We start from the raw sequence: 19,811 nt of genomic DNA, 5'->3' as shown, positions 1-19,811 counted from the left end.
CCCTGTCGCTTGCCCTTGTGGTATGCTTCGCGCCCCTCGTTTTTGGGAGTCTTCCGCTTTATCACTAACTGACTGTGTCTGCTTTTGTACAAGCGGCTTAGTCTTCTTTTTGTCAGGCTCTGAGTTTGTTGGTGGTCCCTTGTGGTTTTGCCCTGATTTGGGGAGGGGAGGGGATTTAAGAGCTGGACTTGGAGGCTTGTTAGGGACAACTTTTTTTTGGCCTACTGGTGGCTTATGATCTCTCCGAGCTGGTATATCGATCCCCTTTGCGCCCAGGTCTTTATTTTCAGTCACTCTGGTTATATGCTTAATAGTAGTCTTGAGTGAGTGAAACCCATCAAGGGTTGATTGCTCTAGTTTATCTATCCTCTCTCCTAAACCCGTGACTTGCAATAGTAGCGGTTTCAAAACACTGTATACCTTCTCAAGGATGTTTTCCACCGTTACTAGGTCAGCGAGCTTAGGGGCATTAGCAATGATATCGTCTGGGGGCAGCCCATTGGAAAAGATCTGAACATCCCTGTCTATATCACTTTCATTCTCTGTAGGCGTACCCCTAGTGTGTCTTGCACCTACTCCAGAGCTATTTTTTGCTCTTTGATAAAGAGCGGCTTGTCTTACTAGCCTACCCTTTTTGCGTTTCCGTAATTTTTTGCTTAAAGGCCTAATCTCCTGCCTATTATCAGGGGTTTGAATGGTGGGGGACCCCCTAACTGACTCCCCTTCAGATATAACTATGGAGGGCGGAAGCCGAAATGGGGACTCAGGATTACTAATTGCTTCGCTTGGGAGATTGGGTGGTAATGGAGTTGACAACCTACTGAGAACGCCATCTTCTACACACACTACGGGGAGAAGAGCGGCCAGATTTTCCAGCCTATCTATATTTTGCTCTATGCCAGCCAACTGTGGAGGGTCTGAGGAAACACCAGGCACACACGGTGGGGAAACATCCTGGACCCGGATACTGGTTGGTGTAAGCGACTGGGCAGCAACCCCCAAAGATGAACGTCTTGAGGGGAGGTAAACCTCGGATAAACGTCGCTCCGACATGGCAATTTCCTTCTCGATCACTGCCGCCACCCTGGTGATGAACCGGTCCATTGTTCCTATGACAGGGCTCGCGGCATTTGTGCCTTTTTCGATTTCACTCCTAAGGGGTTTCCCAGATCGAGTAGACATAGTTTGGTGCGGACACACCAGGCGATAGAACTCACTTTTAGCGAATGCAAAGGGACGTGGCCCAGCCCAGCCTTGTCAGCCCCTGACTGCCACAGACTGCCCGCCCTTGCTCGGGCTTCGCTCGGCGTCCCGCTCGCGTCCCGCTGAGCGACCGGCTGTTTGTTATGTAGTGGGCGTTGCAGGCGGGGGGCGTGTCTCAAGGTGGGCGCGTCCGCTCTCAGGGCAGGGGAAGCAGGGACTCCTGGTCTACAGAGTCCCTGCGAGCGCCTGCTAGTTGGTCCTTCCTGGCGCCTCCCAGTCCTGGCGTGCAGCTCTCACCTCTCCCTCCTCTGAGCCTCCAAGCCGCGAAGCGGCACCCGCGGAGTGGGTGCGGCGAGAGGCAGCGGCAGAACAAGCGGAACAGGCACACCCCGGCAAGAGGCCAGAATCCAGCGCAGGATCGACAGCAACCTTCCAGAGCACAGTCCAGGTGGGTCCCAGGGCTTGTGGGAACACGCGCCTTTTCACCTGGTCAGGCGGGGGGCGTGTCTCAAGGTGGGCGCGTCCGCTCTCAGGGCAGGGGAAGCAGGGACTCCTGGTCTACAGAGTCCCTGCGAGCGCCTGCTAGTTGGTCCTTCCTGGCGCCTCCCAGTCCTGGCGTGCAGCTCTCACCTCTCCCTCCTCTGAGCCTCCAAGCCGCGAAGCGGCACCCGCGGAGCGGGTGCGGCGAGAGGCAGCGGCAGAACAAGCGGAACAGGCACACCCCGGCAAGAGGCCAGAATCCAGCGCAGGATCGACAGCAACCTTCCAGAGCACAGTCCAGGTGGGTCCCGCACAGTCCAGGTGGGTCGCTTATGTTTCTCGAGGGAATGTCTGTGCAGAAAGATACTTAACTTTGTAAAACAAAAAAAAGTCTAAATCTCATAAAGGACCAGTATCTATATTGAATGCACATTTTAGGTATTTTGCCATACTTTAATTATTTTTGTCATGGAATATTCTTTCATTACACCCAATGTTGAGAAATGTTTTATTTCAATATTGTTTTAATGGTTTCTTTTAAATGTTTCTTCTCAGAAGCTCTAATGTTGTTTTATTTGCTGTAAATACTTGTTCTTCCCAAGCATTAAAACATCTTACAGTAAATAAAATAATTAATTAAGGAATGCTTGGAATTCAGATCTAGGAATCTTTTAAAACGTCCCTAGTTGAACATTTATCGCCCATAGGAAAGGGCAACTGGGACTTTTTAATAACTTTGTTATTATAATTTGTGAAACGTCTAAGATAAGATTACCAAGAATGTACAGGTTCCTAAACTGTTTATATGGATTTGACAGAATGATACTGAATTTGGGATAGACCTGGTCAGCAAATCTTTAACTGTTTAAGTTCTAGGGCTCTTCTGCTTCCCCTGACACTAAGTGCATCGAAGGTCTGCATCTGTCTGCACTCTAGAATGCAGCGATGATTCTTTAACAATTACCTAGGCGGGCTTGGAACTAATGAAGTATCTCTTTTTAGGCCAACACCCACCTTCCCCTTAACTTCTCTTCCCTGATATTGCAGAACTATGAAGACTTGAAATCAGTATTGCTGCACTAGAAAGTGAATAAGAACCCCAAGCTCTATCAAAGCTCCTGTTCTGTTTAATTGACTAACGGTGTGCTATACACGTAAATAGATGAGGATGATATGCAAGAGTTCATCTCCCCTACTCATACCAACTAAGGTATTAGTCAGCTGCAGAATCCACCAAGGATTGTTTGCAGCTCTTCAACAAGCTAGGACTACAGCTAAACAAGGACAAACCCTCTGTCCTCTCAGAAATATGTAATTTTGGGAGCCATACTGGATGCAAGGCATTCTGACGAAGGAAAAGAGTAAAGTGGTTCACCTCTTTAGCCAAGCAGTTGCAAAAAAGAAAATCAATCGTCATTTGTCTACTCAAAGTCCCTTTTAGACATGTCATCTTTCGTCCCTTTGATTCCACATTACCGCTTTCACATGAGGCCATTTCAAAAAAGACCAGACAAAGAATGGCTGCAAAAGGAGGGTACATTCGATAAGCTGTACGCAGATCTTATCCAGACACTATTGTTTAGATTCCAATGCTAGGTCAGGCCTCTTTTAGGAATTTGTTTGGATTAGAGTTAATGCGGTTTCTTCCCTGTCTGCCTTTTCGACTGCGATGGATTTGCTACTCTAAAAAGCCCTGATAACTTTTCATGAGGAGCCCCTGAAAGAGAAGCAAAAGTTATTATCTGTAATCCTAGTTCTCTTACACAGGAAGAAGGGTGGTGAATAACTTACTTTTCAATTGTCCTGCAAGGCCACAATCCAATATATGCTGCTTTTTGAGTAGAGGATGGCCAGTCTGATGTTACGGGGTGTACTAAGTCATAAGGTCTAAACATCTGCTGTATGTGGGAAGCTAGGATCAATAAGTACTTAATTACTGAAAACATTTGTGTAATCAACCAGCAGTACAGTTGCACACATCCATTCTGTATTTCTGTAGCTCTCATGCTCACTGAACTCATCGGGAATCTTTCCACTGCTTTATTTATCTATGTATTTTTATAAATCTTCTACTACAGCTAGAGAAAGTGTCGGGCCTGCACCAGAACAGTGGCGGGATACTCTTCAGTGCTCCCACTATGGCCGTTCCTGGATTTCTGAGTGTAGGGACTAGAAGTTGTAGGGAGCATTTGTCTAAACCCCACCTACTTGTCTTAGATGATCTGTTCGAGAATCAAGTGTGGTTGCCATTTGACGAACTCTGTCAGGCCAAACTCATACCCCGGGGACAGTTTCTCAGGAATGTAGCACTGATCGGGCAGCTGAAGTTTAAATGAAGCGGTAGACTGATTTGCATAAGGCCATGTCTGAACTAGGGTGGCAGAGTGGGCTAAAGAACGGTCATGGATTACACCCAGATCTATTGACTGGGTGTGAGTGTTTGATTGGTTCAGATGCTCCGTCCATCACCACCCCCTTTTGAACTGCTTTGTCTGCCATAAGTTGGCAGGGTATGCTCAGACGTGAGTCCTTTGCTCACTTTGAAACTGGATTCATGCAAGCCTGCCTGAAGACGGCTGTAATGCCAGAAACCGGTCCTAGGAAGCTTGTTTCCGGTCCAGGGAAGTCATGGCTTGGCAGTTCGGGCTGGACTGTTCCCATGAGGCACAGGGTTAGACTGATTTGCATATAGCCATGTCTGAACTGGGGTGGCAGAGTGGGCTAAAGAACGGTGATGAATTAAACCCAGATCTGTTGACTGGGTGTGAGTGTTTGATTGGTTCAGATCCATCACCATCCCATTTTGTACTGCGAAGTTTAAATGAAAGCAGAATAACTCTGAGCCTCAGCACACCTTATACTTCCCTGCCTGTTCACTCATGGTTGGGACTACGGGACTGGTCTTCTCGATTCCTATTAAGCAAGCTGAACTCACCACAATATTACCCGGTCTTCCTAGTACATGGTAGACTTTGCAATCAATTGCGTGGCAGATCCTAATTGAATTTGTGTGTCAAAAATTGGTCTGTTCCTGTCCTTGAATTTGTCATACACACATTAGGCCATTCAATCATTAGACTTCATATGCAATTCTCCTGCAGCCAACTGTCCTAAATTGTTGTAGAAGAAAGATTTTGCCATTTTAGATGGTCTTTTGGCATATAAACCTGCAACTGCAGCCCTCATCTGGAGTCTCTGCTTCCGTTCTGAGGGAGACCACTGGCTTAAATGTACCGCATAACATAGCACAGTAGATGGAAGTGTTGATTCCTATACACTCATCCGGCACAAATGTCCCTGTAGCCTTTCTTCACATCGTGGAATCATCTCAGCATCCATGCTGCAGGTGGTTTTTCAAATTTGAACTTTCCACTACAGCCAAATAGGAGTTAACACAAAGAAGCTATCAAAGTTATCAGTTAGCCACACTTTCCAGGTCCGCCTTATATGTAGGATCTGAACCTCCGCGAAAGCAATACTCTGCTTTTAGAATAATGCCTCACTCACTTACTGTCTGGAAGGCTTTTGTATGTTCCACTTTCCACCCATATTTCATAATAAGGTAAGCTCTCTAATGTAGATATTACACTCAAAGAAGACTAGTTTGGGTGACTGGGTGCATTCTTTCACTGCATTGTCTGTTTTAATGGATGTTCTTTGTTCTAGCTGTCCGTAGGATTTCTCAATCTAGATTGCTTTGTTTGGTGCTAGGGCACAGGACTGAAAAGTGTACTGTCCTTAGGAGCCTCTGCAGACTTCACCATCAGTCTTAAATGTTGGATCTGATCCAAATGCAATTTAAATTCTCTGCACAAGATGTTTCAAGATAGTTGTAACATTCTAACCATTCAGTAACAAAGATGATTGTAAGAGCAACATTGGATAATGTGTAATCTATCCTCCAACAAGACTACGTAAAACGTACAGAGTAAATAATAACCACACAGGTGTGTGATAGGAAGGGTTAACTGGAGTGTCTGTTTCGAGTTCAATTTGTACATTAATGACATACTTTATTTTGCCCAGTGATGTATTTGAAACATGTAGCTGTACTATATGACATGTTCCAGATTTCACACAAATGAACACATTATTCATACGTTTGAAAATTGCTTAAGCAGATTTGAGGATGAAATTTATTGATGACCCCTGGTAAACGAAAATCTGATACAGTTCAAAGTAATGCAACTTGCATTTGGCTTTGAAGAAAGTGGTCCCAATAAAATAGGCTGTGCATTTATTTATGGGAGTTTTACCTAATAATGAGCTTCTTTCTTTCAGAAATGGACGCTTCTCTTGTGAACCTTTAGGCGGCCTAACTTCTTTGACTGAACCACCAAAGGGTCCTGGATTTGGAGTTCGAGCAGACCTTTGAGGATCAAAATGTATTTACTACATGAAAATATAACTAAACACACTGTTCTAAGATTTTGGTGCAAGTAGTTGTGCATTTTAATAAATTTTTGATTTCATACTGTGCGAAGTCCATTTGTTTCCTTGAAGATGGTTTGCTTCAGAAATCATGACTTTGATTTCCGTCCACATAATTATTTTTTTCACTTTTCTAATATACTATCCCCCTCTGTTTGACTGAGTTGGCTGAAAATTAGATCCACATTGAAGAGAAACGTAAGTATTACAGACAGCAGCCTAGATGTAGACTGATGGAGACTTAATAAATGCAGTGACGGTTCCTTTATTGGGACGAACGCAAGTTCTGTCTGGCGAGTAAACAGCCAGCCAGTGCCTTCCCCACAGTTTGAATGTTCAGTTCTCCAGTATTGGGGTGTCTTTTATAGATTCACATGCTTGAATATTCCCCGTCGTCGAAGTGGCAGCCCCACGGTAAAGAAAATAGCAATAAACCAATAATATATGTATATAAAAACATAATTACATACATTCCAAAACCATAAATACTTATAAGTACTAAGGTTAGCATTAACACATAGGAATACATAGAAGACAAGAAAACCTTTATAGCATATCATTGTCATTATGTTAGTCCAAACTACAGCCAATCAGGCGCAAGCACCCCTCTAGACCCTTCTCCTCAGAGGCTCAGGACCTCAGATTTTCTACAGCACGTCTTGTGAAGGGAGTCTCCCTGAGCTCTGCTCAGTTTTCAACTTTTTCAAGATTTCTACAGTTTTTTCTGGGATGTCTTCAAGTAAGAAGTCTTTGTTTCAACTATGTGCTTGTGAGAAATTGCAGCTCTTCTCAGTGGACCCTCACAAGAAGTGTATTTACTGCCTCTATCCAGAGCATGAGGTAGGAAAATGTAACATTTGCAGGACTTTCTCCACCAAGACCCTTAAGGACAGGGAAGGGCGTCTCCTCCTGTGGTTGCAGAGGTTGAAGGATAAGGATTCACCTCTTTCTGATGCAGAAAGCTTTGCGTCAGGTGTGTCTAGAGCCGCTGCTAAACGTAGCAGTGCGCAGGTTTTGCCATCTCCTTTCCTGAAAAAGAACAAACTTCAACTTCAGAAGGCTCCTGCTGTGTCTCCACCTCCTCCTGAGATCTGACTCTGTCGTCCACGGCTCCTTCTACGCATGTTTCCACTAAAAAACGTGCTAAATCGCCGACAGTCGTTCCGACGACGAAATCTGCCGTCTCCAACTCTCTGACAACGACAGTGACGACGACGACTTGTGCCAGCGGGTCGTCGACGGCGGCTGCGTCGACGTCATCAGTGTCAACGTTGGTGTGTGTGTGTGAGTTACAGATCTGTCGTCGCCGATCCAAATCTCATCGTCGACGTCTAAGAAGGCAATCTCGTCGACATCGAAATCTTCATTGACGCTTACTGTGAAGAGAGCCTCTTCGGCGGCGGGTGCTCCGTCGGCGACGGCTGTTTCGGCGGCGGCAGCTCCGTCGACAGTGGCTCCGACGGCGGCTTCGTCGACGGCTGTGGTCTTGTCGTCGATGGCTTCGTTGACGACGACTGTGGTCTTGCCGTCGACGGCTTCGTCAGCGGTGATTGTCCCGTCGACGGTGTTAGTCATCAACATCTACCTTCGCAGGATTGCCTCTGTTGCCAATTTCGTCATCCGGATCTGGGGCTTCTGCTGGTGACCCTCTGCACCAACGGCGACAGGTGCATTTGGATCAGCTTCCAATTCCACGTCATTCTCCGCCTCCATCACCTCTTTTTGCCACAGGTTCGGAGCAGGACTCTGGTTCTGATGAGGAGGAAGATGATAGATTCCGGGCAGCTTGAAGCCCTTCGGAGCTAGTCATAAAATGTCAAGACTATGAGGATGATCAGGTAGATCTTTATTTTCATGAGGAGGAACCTTCTGTTCAGGTTCCCACCGCACAAATACCATCACCCTCATTTCTAAACTCCAATACATGCTAGAAGATTATAATAGATGATTTCCACCGTCTCACCAGGGGTCTCCTCAACCTACGGTGCCTGCGGCTACCGCAGCTCCTCCCCCTGCTCCACTGCCAGAGTCAGTTGCGCCTTCTGCACCACCTACAACCGCTATTCAGGTCCATGCAACGGTTTATGAGGATGATGACTTTCGTGTATCAAAAGGGGGGTGAAAAAATGTTGGAAGGGCTTTTAAGTAGGTCCAGCGTACTTGCCCAATTAACAGTGAAACAAAGAATTGGTACGCAGTTCCTAGGTGAGGAGGTTGTCACCTAAGTCCACCTGAACAAGTGTGTCTGGTGGAGGAAGTAAAAACAGGGGCCAAGTCAAGGTAGAAACAGGAGGGGAATTCCTCCTTGTGGAACTAGGGCACTCACACACCCAGCAAGCTAGGTGTCATGCTGCATCATTTGAGCCTGCTCCTCGTTGGGCCGTCGCTGCATTGCCCAACGGGCACCCTTAAAGGGGCTCTTTATCGGAGATCTTTTGTTCCGACGTAAGGGTGCAGTGGAAGTGAGGGGGCCTAGTCTCATGTAGATGTCTGTGAGGTGAGTTAAAATAGGTCAAGGATTCCTCAGTGATGCTTTAGTCATTTGGGTACCTTACCTAGACTAAAAGAGAAAAGGAGGGTAGTGTGTTTTCTGTATTAAGTACAGGAAACTCTACTCTACTTCCTAGTGGTCATCCTGTTTCTCGCCACGAAGTTGTCTAGGAGAGATCTAAGGCGATAATTACAGTGCCCATAATTGACTTCATTTGGAACGAGGGTGTCAAACTGATGCAGACGCCAAATTCTATTCCGGCACTTCTTCCTCGTTTGGAGAAGAAATATAGGGCGCCCCAGGGTTCACAAGCTTGCTTGGTTGCGCAGCCTAAACCCGATTCTGTGATCACCCAGGCCGCACGGCGCCGTTCCAGGGACCAGTATTCTCCAATTACCGTTCCTCCTGACCGTGAAGGACGTCGTCTTAATGCCATTGGCAAAAAAAATTCCACTATGGCTTCTACCACCGCGAGGGCTGCGAATTCTCTGGCCATTCTGCGGCGCTACGACCGCCAGATGTGGTCAGATATGTCTTCTTTTATCGACCTCATCCCTGAGCCCTCCAGAGCAGAGGCTCTCAAGATTCTTCAGGAGGGAGAAAGAGCTTCATCAGAGATTATCAACTGCTCTGTGAACATTGCGTGCACTGGTATTAATCAGCTTGCGGGGGCAGCTGTTTTACGTTGTCAGGGCTAGCTTCATTCCACCTCTTTTCGCAAGGAGGTTCAGGCAAAAATCCTCAACATGCCCTATGACGGCGTATCACTTTTTGGCCAGCATGTGGATGACGCACTTCAAACCATAAAAAAGTACACCGAGACGGCTCGTGCATTAGGTACTTTGCAGTTTCGCAAACAGCCTTTTCGTGGTGCGCGCGGACGTGGCACCTCCTCTTCTTTTCGCGTCGGATCCAACCAGTACCACTCCTACGGCCAAGGAAATCAAAGATATTCCTCCCAGTCACAGCAGTCCTATCAGTCTACCAAGTCTTACAGAGTTAAGTCTTCCTACAGAGGCTCTGCTTCTAAGAAGCAATGCCTTCCCCGCTCAAAGTTGGAGGTCGAATCTCCCTTTTCTTTTCCAATTGGTCTTCAATCACCTCAGACCGTTGGGTGCTGGACATTGTATCAAAAGGCCATGCTTTGGAGTTTGTCAAATTCCCTCCAAACACTCCTCCATCTGGTCCACCTCTGGCTCACCTCAAGGAGCTCTTTCAACAAATTCGACTCATGATTCAGAAAGGTGCCATCGAAGTGGTTCCCAAGTTTCAGAAGGGGATGGGATTCTATTCCCGGTTTTTCCTCGTCCTCAAGAAGTCTGGCGAATGGCGTCTGATCCTCGACTTAAGAGCCCTAAACAAGTACCTGAAGTGCCAATCCTTCCGCATGCTCACGCTCGCGGAAGTTCTCCGCTTTCTCTCGAAGGACGACTTCATGACCACCATCGATCTCCAGGACGCTTATTTCCACGTGCCGATACTTCCAAAACACCGGAAGTGCTTGCGCTTCCGGGTAGGGCGCAGAGACTTTCAATTCAAGGTTCGGCCTTCGCTCCGCCCCTCGCATCTTCACGAAAGTCCTGGCCCCGGTGGTGGTATATCTACGTTTGAAGGGAGTTCACATTTTTTCCTACCTGTACAACTGTCTCATCAAGTCGCAATCTCGTCATCAGGCGGCTCTGGACACTCGATTCTGTCAGACTCTATGCCACTCCCTCGATCTCTCCATCAACACCGAGAAGTTTCAGGTTGATCCAGCTCCATGCAGGACCTTTCTAGGTGCCACTCTAAATACTTCACTGGCGAAGGCATTCATGTCTCACGAGCGTCAGCTGCGGATTCTACCCCTAGTGGCTCTCATCCGTTCAAAAGGGTCCGTTTCAGTTTGTGTATTGAAGTCTTTTCTTGGGATGGAGTCCTCTTGCATCTCCCTGATCCCAAATTGCAGGCTCAAGAGTCTCACAATTCAGGAGGAACTGGACCAACAGTGGCGTCAGGTCACCGGTTATTTCAACGATCTGGTCCGGGTGACCGCTCTGATGAGATCCGCTCTCCAATGGTGGGCTCAAAGGTCAAACATCGCTGCCTGTACTTCTTTCCTAACCATCGCTCCGGAGCTCGTCCTTACCACGGATGCCTCCCTGGAAGGTTGGGGCGCACATCTTCAGGGGCTATCCATAAAGGGCAAGTGGACCCTGTCTCAGCGTTCCTGGCACATCAACAGACTGGAACTAATGGCAATTTTCTTGGCGCTCAAGTCTTTTCATCTTCTCCTCCAGGGATAATCAGTGCTCATTCAAACCGACAATACCACCAGTATGCACTATGTAAACAAGCAGGACGGCACCAAGTCACTTCTCCTTTCTCAGCTGGCACAGACCATCTGGGACTGGGCACTCCGTCACCAAATTACTCAGACAGCGGTTCACCTAACAGGCATCTCCAACATCAAAGTGGATTCCCTCAGCAGGTCCGCGTCCTTGACCCACGAGTAGGAGTTGCATCAGCTGACTCTGGACTTCATCTTTTGGCTGTGGGGTCGTCCAGACATGGATCTTTTTGCAAGCCCTGTGAACCGGAAATGCCAGTCTTATGCAAGTTGGCTTCCCCATCAAGGATCGTGCAGGAATGCCCTTTTGATGGACTGGTGCAATCTATTCGCCTACGCTATTCCGCTGGTTCCTCAAGTGTTTTTAGAAGATGCGGAGACAGCCGTGCCACATTCTCCTGATCACTCCCAGATGGCCTCGACAAGCGTGGTTCTCGGAACTGCTACTTCTCTCACAGTGCGATCCCATCCTCCTTCGTCCTCGAGCGGACCTCCTCACAATGGACAAGGGTCAGGTCTGTCATCCGGACCCCTCCTCTCTCAAATCATCAGCCTGGAACCTGAACACCTTGAATTTGCCCACTTGAACATTTCGCCAGCATGTAGAGAGGTTCTTCCCAATGGGAGAGAAGACTTACAAGCTAAAGTGGAAAAGGTTCTGTCACTGGTATGCATCTGCCAACATCCATCCCGTGCACTCCTCTCCTGCTCCGCTTCTGCTGTTCTTTCTGCAGTTGGCTCAATCAGGACTTTCCCACTCCACTTTGAAGGTCTTCCTGGCGGCAATATCTTCTTTCCGGCAGAATGGGTCTTCCTCTCTCTACTCTTCCAGAGTCATTCAGCAGTTTTTCAAGGGGCTGTTCAGGATGTTCCCGCCCATTCGGCGTCGTCCTCCTACCTGGCATCTCAATGTTTTTTTGGCGCAATTGATGAAGGTGCCTTTTGAGCCAATCCACAAAGCGGATTTGAAATTCTTGACCTGGAAAGAGGCCCTTGTTCTTGCTTTGACCTCCTCACGTCGAGTGAGTGATATCCACAACTTTACCATTCAGCCTCCTGTCCTTCAATTCAAATCGGACTGTGTTGTACTTCGCACCAACCCGGCATTCATGCCTAAGGTGCCAACTGATTTTCACCTCAATGAACCAGTGCTCTTAAAGACTTTCTCTGCTAATCCCCAATCTCCAGCGGAGCAGCGTTTGCATTCTTTGGACGTTAAAGGGGCGTGCTGTTACCAAGCCAACTATTGCACGTTGGATTTCCTCCACTATTTCATTCTGTCATCAGAAGGCTGGCAAGCCTCTTCAGTCTACAGTGAGAGCTCATTTCACCAGGGCGATGTCCTCCTCTACTGCCCTGTTTGCTGGTGTGCCGATTCACCAAATATGTTGAGCAGCCACGTCGTCCAGCAGGCACACTTTCATGAAGCACTACTGCCTTGAGACGATCAACGAAGCTGACACAGCAGTGGGCCAAGCAGTGCTTCATAATCTTTTTAATTAAGGTGAGCCTCTTTCCTTCCCTCCGCCTGTACAGTCTTTTTACTATTATCGGTCTGGCAGCTTATGTCATTTCATTGCATTTTCATGCTAATGCACTGCTATTTTGTCTTGTGGCCAGCTATTACTGCTCACTACTCTATTCAAGCATGTGAATCTATGAAAGACACCCAAATACTGGAGAAGAACAATTGTTACTTACCTGTAAACGGTGGTTCTCCAGTATTGGTGTCTTTCATAGAATCACATGCGACCCACCCACCTCCCCTCAGAGTCTCACTTCTCCTCCTAAACTCTTTTGTCACTCTTGTGCTATGAAAATCTGAGGCTCTGAGGAGAAGGTTCTAGATGGGTGCTTGCGCCTGATTGGCTGTAGTTTGGACTAACATAATGATATGGATATGCTATAAAGGTTTTCTTGTCTTCTATGTATTCCTATCTGTTAATGCTAACCTTAGTACTTATAAGTATTTATGGTTTTGGAATGTGTATGTTTTTATATACATATATTATTGGTTTATTGCTATTTTATTTATTGTGGGGCTCCCACTTCGACGACTGGGAATATTCAAGCATGTGAATCTATGAAAGACACAAATACTGGAGAACCACAGTTTACAGGTAAGTAACAATTGTTCTTTCCCACATAGCAAGAATAACTAATTCTGTAACAAAACCAGCCCAGTTATACCATTCCCAACACTGTACAACAGAACAAGACATAAAAGAACAAGTAGAACAATGTTCAAAGGATACACAAACCAATATAAATCAGATAACAGATTGTATAACTCACAAATATCTAAAGAGGGCAACCAAAGAAGCTCTAAATAGAAATAACTGTCACAATTCCCTGCAATTTATTTGGCAGATAACCACAACAGCATCACTTTCCTAAGTCTTAACATAAACTAAACACCACCTACGTTATCAACTACCACATTTTTGTTGTTGTCAACACCTTAAATCCAACAGTACTTGTAACCTACTCACTATTTCACTTCTCCAGAAATTCCCGATTTCCTCTTTCTTTTTGTACTCCTTTTTTTTTTAAAACCCAAACTTCAGCAACACTTTATTCACCATTTTAGACAGTCTCACTTCAACCACATTATTTCTCTTTCCAATACTATTCTTGACACATTTCAACTTCTCATACCTGATATTGGCCCTTGAACTAACTAGGCTGTGCCTTTTTCCATGACATGCTTCTGGCGAAAACCGTCTGACAATGACCTATTTCTACATATGTACAGCTGCTGTTGAGTTAATTGTGTGTTTGCTTGTCTACCCAAATCCTGATTGCTTCATTTCTAAAATATCTACCAGTTTGGTACCAATGGGTGACACTTCAGAATTAGTGAAATTTAGGACTCTGCTTCTCTTGATTTTAAGGGCTATTCTCCGCTCTCCAGTGTTATTGCTGATAGCAAGCTTCAGCAGAAGAACCCATGCAGAGAAAAATAGCCAGAAAGGTAATCCCTTCAGTGATCGGCGTATGAACTCTTGATGAAATGAAGGCCATGGCATGAACATCTCAACCTCCCTAGGAATTTCGCCTCCTTCAACTTCCACGCTCTCCGCATGACTCTAGGACTCGTTACCTTTTTCTCATTGGTATACCTCGCCGTACTTAGACCTGAACTAGTAGATTTAGTCCTAACTGCTCAACCAAGATATCATTTGACAGTGAAGTATACAAAAATGCATCTTGATTAACCTTTTGTACTATAATAGAAACCTTGGCCAACACTAAACAAGAGTACCCACAAAATATAACAAAAGAAAAGTAACCATCGATCATGATTAGAAAAGGTCTGGCATAGTTCATCCTGTGAATGGGACAGACCCTAAACCCAGGATTATAGCCTATGCAGAGAATAATTCAATCTGATTGGACCCCTACAATACTGAATCCTCCTGCCTCATTTTGATGAGGCAGGCCTTCATGTTATGGCTTGCAGTGCGAATGCAGCCTCATTTCATCTGCCTCTCCCACTGGTCCGGAAATCCTCAATTCTTCTCAGCCTCATCAGACCTCAACCTCCCGGGATGGGGAATGAGGATTACTGCTTTACATGAGATATGTTGATTTTGGGGGGCAAAGGTAGAGAGTGCTGGTTTGTATCATTGCTGTTGTAAGTTGAAGGTAAATGCTCGCCCCCATTTCCTGCTTATTTCCACTGTATCAGAATGCAAGTGAACTTTACCTTCAACCAGTTTTTACTCACTGTGGATTTAGGTTTGCTGGTTTTGTACAAGATATTTGCATCGGAGCCACATTTAGTCTCCATAGATATGAGTGCCTTTTTAAGGAATGTTGTAAAACAATATTTTGCTTTTACATTTTGTGTTGGTCTTCTTATTAAACATTAAAATGTGTTTTATATGACAACATGTTTGTATGTAGTTCTAATGGTTATGAGGACTCTTATTCTATACATTAATACATTTTGCCTGACTGATGGGTAAGGCATGGACAAGAGTTAGGAAATGTGCGCCCTACATGAACCTCTGACATCGAAAGATCATCCCGTTTTGGCCTCTAGCAAACCGAATGATTGTTAATATTAAAGAAGAACATAAATCAAACTGAAGATCACCACATCTCAGTCCAGCAGGCTTCCAACCTAGTTCTCTGGGTATACAAGCACTCCTTACAGCACAGTTTGGAGGTTTGAAGTTGCAGTCATGTGTAAGCTGATACATGCTTATCGACATGCAGTGTTGGAGTCAAGGGGTGAAGGACTGTGGAGGAAAACAACCTGCAGAGAGTGATCAGGAGAAGTTCACGAGCAAAATGATTACATGCTGATAATGGAGGAGAGGTCTATGAAGTGGAAATTAAAGAGCTGACTGGATATGTGCTCATTTGATTTTGTAGAAGACATCAGCAACATATGGCTGCATGTCTCTACAAGCAATCCTCTCATATGTCTGCACTGCTCTTCAGATGATCCTCAGAAAAAGGATCATAGTCCCGGTTCAAGGGTTATGGGCTTGAGTCACACAAAATGTGACTTCAGTCGTTTGCCAAATTAGACAGAGTTAAGACAACAAGACTATGGCATGTTTAATAATGTGTTTAAGGCAGTCTACTGCATAAGTGGAGGACAACAATGGAGCCCGTAAGCCCTTTCAGTGATCGACCAGAATCTATAAAAGTTGAAAAGGCTTTTTGAAGATATATAGGCATCAAAGATGTAAATAAAAGAAAAGCCTGCTAGCTATCGCCCCTTCTTTCAATCTTATTCTTTGGTTGTTTCCTGCCTTGTCATCCTTTCTTAATGAAACAGGAAGGAAGGATGTATAGACCATTCTAGGATACCATCCCACAAGGGGTTACTTGGGTGTAGTTGCTTGGGGGAGCTGCACTCTCCAGGAGAAGAGGAACAAGTATTGGGACATTTTTTCTCTCTAACTAGAGTAGTTCAGAGCAATATATGTACCTGAAAATTGTATTCCCAAATAAACAAAGAAAAAATAAATATCTCCCTGAAAAGGAAGAGAAATAATAATTGTCAGAAAGCTGCATAGTACTTTGAAACATGTCTCGTAGCAGCTACTGAATCTTCTAACTGGCATCACTACGGTAAATGTTGGACATAGTACTCAAATGCCATTTTATTATATCATGTATTTCTCTTCCTGTCATCTGGGTCTAAAGTCCTCTTCCAATCTGCTACTTAAGGCTGGAATGCTAGCTCCTCCTACCCCCATTTTGTAAGCTAAAATAATTTATTTTCATTTTTCCTCTCCTAAACCTTCCTCTAGTATAATGCAACTAAATGAGGACATTAAATCGTCCTGTTTTTCCCCTCCATATTTCCCTCCTAGGTGCTTAAAATTGGGGCATGTATGAATCCTCAGTGTTGTTTCCTTGGAATCTCTGGGCCCAAGTCATGTGATTCATGCAATGTCATCAATGGACTTAACATTAACAAGCTGTTTTCTAAAGTAATATTAAGGTTATAAAACTTAGAAATGCTGCTTCTTTTCCTTTGCAAGATTTATAAATTGAAGGAGTCTAAAGCTGTACTTCTCAGAAGGCTTGCGTCAGGAATGGAAATGCTTATCTGAAAGAGACAATTAGTTATAGATTCCCTACCTTGTAAATTACCCCCAGGCGTCAGACTGGATCCAGAGAATTTTTCGTCAGCAGTACCCCTGCCCATCGAAAGATGGCGTCGGTCAGCTCCGTGTTCATCGTTGGCGTTGTGGTCGCCGGTATGATGACGCGCCAGCTGCTTAGGCGCCGCCCTCGCGCTCTGACGTCAGTTCTTTCTTTTTCCGCGCCAGCCAGCGTAGATCCGGAGAGAGCTGTACCTCCAGTCACTTTTTGGCTGACTTTTTTGCGAATTTTGTCAACACTGTTTTGAGTCTATCGACTCCTGGTGCACGTTAGGGATGCCTGGTTTCAAGGCTTGCGGTTCCTGCCGAAAACTGATGTCGGCGACAGATTTACACCGTGTGTGACTGTGGTGCCTCGAATGCGACCACGATCTAAAGTCTTGTTCCAACTGCCAGTCCATGAATCTGGTCTTTGCAGGAGCGCTCCCAAAAGCTTCTCAAGGCCCGGCAGTCCGCTCTGATTCGGTCCTGCCGCTGCCGAGTTTCCCTCCTTTTTCGGGCCCGGAACAACCCCTGCCCAGCTTCGAAGCTTTTACGAAGCGATGCATGCCATCTTTGGGCAGCCAGACTCTGCCTGCGTGCCTTCAGGCCCCGCATACTCGGCAGGGGGCCCTGGGCCTTGGATACTGACCGCTCCAACTCAAGTGTCGCAGGGTCTCCTTGGATCCAGGCCTGGATGCGGGTCGGCGCCAGTCAACCTCATAACACCTCCCCCAGCGCAGTTTCCACTGGTACCACGTCCTCAGACGACGCCAGTTGTGTCCCCAGCCAGCATCGACCCCGGGCTCCACCCTGACGTGGACACTGAGCCGAATCGACGCCGGATCTGGTGCCGACGGGTTCTTTTGTACCCCTGTTCTAACCTTGTTCTTTCAGGCCAGATTGGCAGCCAGAGGAGGGTGAGGAGGCCTGGGAGGGATCTGGAGACCCTTTGACTGACCAGTTGGAGTGTGATCCGAACAGGAGAGAGTGGTCTGGATACCTCCCCAGACCTTGGCATGTTGTCGCCTCCCACCATGGCTACGGAGGGAGCTTCTTATGCAGTGGTGTTGCATAGGGCGGCCAAGGCTCTCCACCTCAAGCTACCTACGATGGCAGTCAGGACTTTGGAGCCCCTGCTGCCGTTTTAATGAAGCCCTAACTGACATCCTTTTGGGCACCTGGTCCAGGCCCAACACAGGGGCTCCAGCGGATAGGATGATTGCCTGACGCCACCGCCCGGCTCCGGGCGACCCCACTTTCCTTTCCCAACACCCACCTCTGAGCGCTTGGTGATCCAAGCCTCAACGTCCAAAGGCGCATTCCCTGCTGCACCACCTTATAGGGAATCCAAAAGCTTGACCATCTTGGGAGGATGTTTTCTTACTCCAGCTTGGGACTGCGGTCGTTAAACACCGCATGTCTGTAGGGCTGGTACACCCACTCTATGTGGGATACGGTAGCTCAGGTGCCTGCTACAGTGCCCGGAGGAGGCCCAGGTTGTGCTCTCCGATGCAGTTTAACGAGGGGAGAGATGCAGCCAAGTTTACCATACAATGTGGACTTGACGATTTCAATGCTAATCTTGCTGAGGGCGACTAGTTTTGCAGCGTGAATCTTTCTGGATTCACTATGCTGTGCATTATTCCGTGGTCTAGTGGTTGGGTCCAAAATCGTAGTATTTTTTTCTGTGTTTTTTTTTCGTAGCTCAGGTGGGCGCCGACATCCCACCATTTGGTGTCCTTCCTGCGATGTTGGCACGCTTCCTGCAGAAGCTCCCACCTTTGGGCACCTTCAGATTATTTTTTCCGCTGTTGGGTCTGGATCGTCACCGAGAGGTTCCAGAGTTTTTGGAGAAAGAAGAATATAAAGACAGAAGAAAACCGAAAAAGTTGGAGAAAACATCTTGCAATCCACACCACTGAGCCGGGACGACAAAGAAAGAGGAGAATATCGAACACTTCGACATCCAACGGATAATGCGCACACAGGGGGGCCCCTGAGCGCAGGAATGGCAAAACACCTTTTAAATGTTGCCCTAATTGCCACTCCAAATACGCGCAGAAGGACCAGCATCCGGTTTGCAACCTCTGTCTGCCGGTCGACCACGAGAGCAAGGATTGCAACACCTGCTCGGCTTTTGCCTCGAAGACACTCAGGATAAGAGATAGACAGAGGAGAGCCAACTGCAACATGCAAGGCCAAGGTCAACCTCCGTTGCCCGGGATTTGGGCCTCTCCAGTGGGGAAGAGGACAATATCGCCGAGGGACCAGATGACTACACGGTCGTAGAGACCCATTCAAGATCCACAAAGGAGGTAAGAGACGTCAACCCCTAAAACCCCGACAGACTCTTGAAAATCAGAGTCAGACTCTCGAAAAACAGTCAAAGTCCTCGAAAGGAGCACTGGCGCTGAAACATTTGACGGACGCAGCTGCATCCAGGGACAAACAGCCCGGCGGATCCTTCGAAAAGCTGCCGTAAACTCGAGCCCCAGGAACAACAGGAGGAAGAGGGCCTATACTATTATGAGGTAGAAGGCAAGGAAGACCAAAAAACAAGTTTGGGGTCGGCATCCTCGGTGGCACAGGACCTGGATTGGCAGGACCTTGACGCCGAAAGCCCAGAAGAGGCTGTGGAAACATATCCTTTGAGGCCTTCGCTGCCGGATGACATTGGCATCTACAATATGGTCATAAAAAATGCAGCAACAGCATATGGGGTGAAACTGGAGGAAGAGAAACCAAAAGCCTGCTTCCTCTTAGAGACTCTGCTCCCCACTCCAACTAGAAGTCAATTCCTACCCATGCTCCCAAGTGTTCTGGGCCAGGGAAAGGAGGCATTCAAGAAACCAGCAAGCTGCAGATCTGTCACACCTAGGACAGAGAAGAGGTATAAACATTCCTCTAAGGGCCCACCATACATTCAGGGATCCGTCATGGCTGACTACATCATTGCAGCAACAGCCAGAAAAAGGGCCAACATTCCAACGAACTCAGGCCCACCCCCAGACAAGGTAAGTAAGAGGATAGACCTCACTGGGAGAAAAATAGAGAAGAATGCAGGAATCCACTGGCGCATTACCAACTCTAATGCCCTACTCAACAGGCATACATACCAGCATTGGGAGGAGGTTGGACAGCTACTCAAACACCTCCCTGAACAATACCAACAGAGAGCAGCACACCTGGTAGAGGAAGGCTAGAACATAGCAAACTCATGCCTAAAATCAGCCCTGGATGTGGCAGACACATCCAGCAGGCTCAT

The 19,811-nt window shown here is 46.7% G+C and overlaps 1 protein-coding gene across 1 annotated transcript in view; it reads left to right on the top strand.

The window, feature by feature from the left end:
- NDUFV2 (NADH:ubiquinone oxidoreductase core subunit V2) overlaps window positions 1-6,155 on the top strand; it is a 194,900-nt gene extending 188,745 nt beyond the window's left edge. The window contains exon 8 of the mRNA XM_086964949.1: window positions 5,965-6,155. Within this exon, the coding sequence (XP_086821075.1) occupies window positions 5,965-6,058 (94 nt within the window). The 3' untranslated portion in view covers window positions 6,059-6,155. The remainder of the gene's footprint in view (window positions 1-5,964) is intronic.
- The last annotated feature ends 13,656 nt before the right edge of the window (window positions 6,156-19,811 follow it).

This window comes from Lissotriton vulgaris, chromosome 4_1, assembly GCF_964263255.1.
Source record: "Lissotriton vulgaris chromosome 4_1, aLisVul1.2, whole genome shotgun sequence".
Taxonomy (NCBI): domain Eukaryota; kingdom Metazoa; phylum Chordata; class Amphibia; order Caudata; family Salamandridae; genus Lissotriton; species Lissotriton vulgaris.
This window is presented reverse-complemented; position numbering and strand designations above follow the sequence as displayed.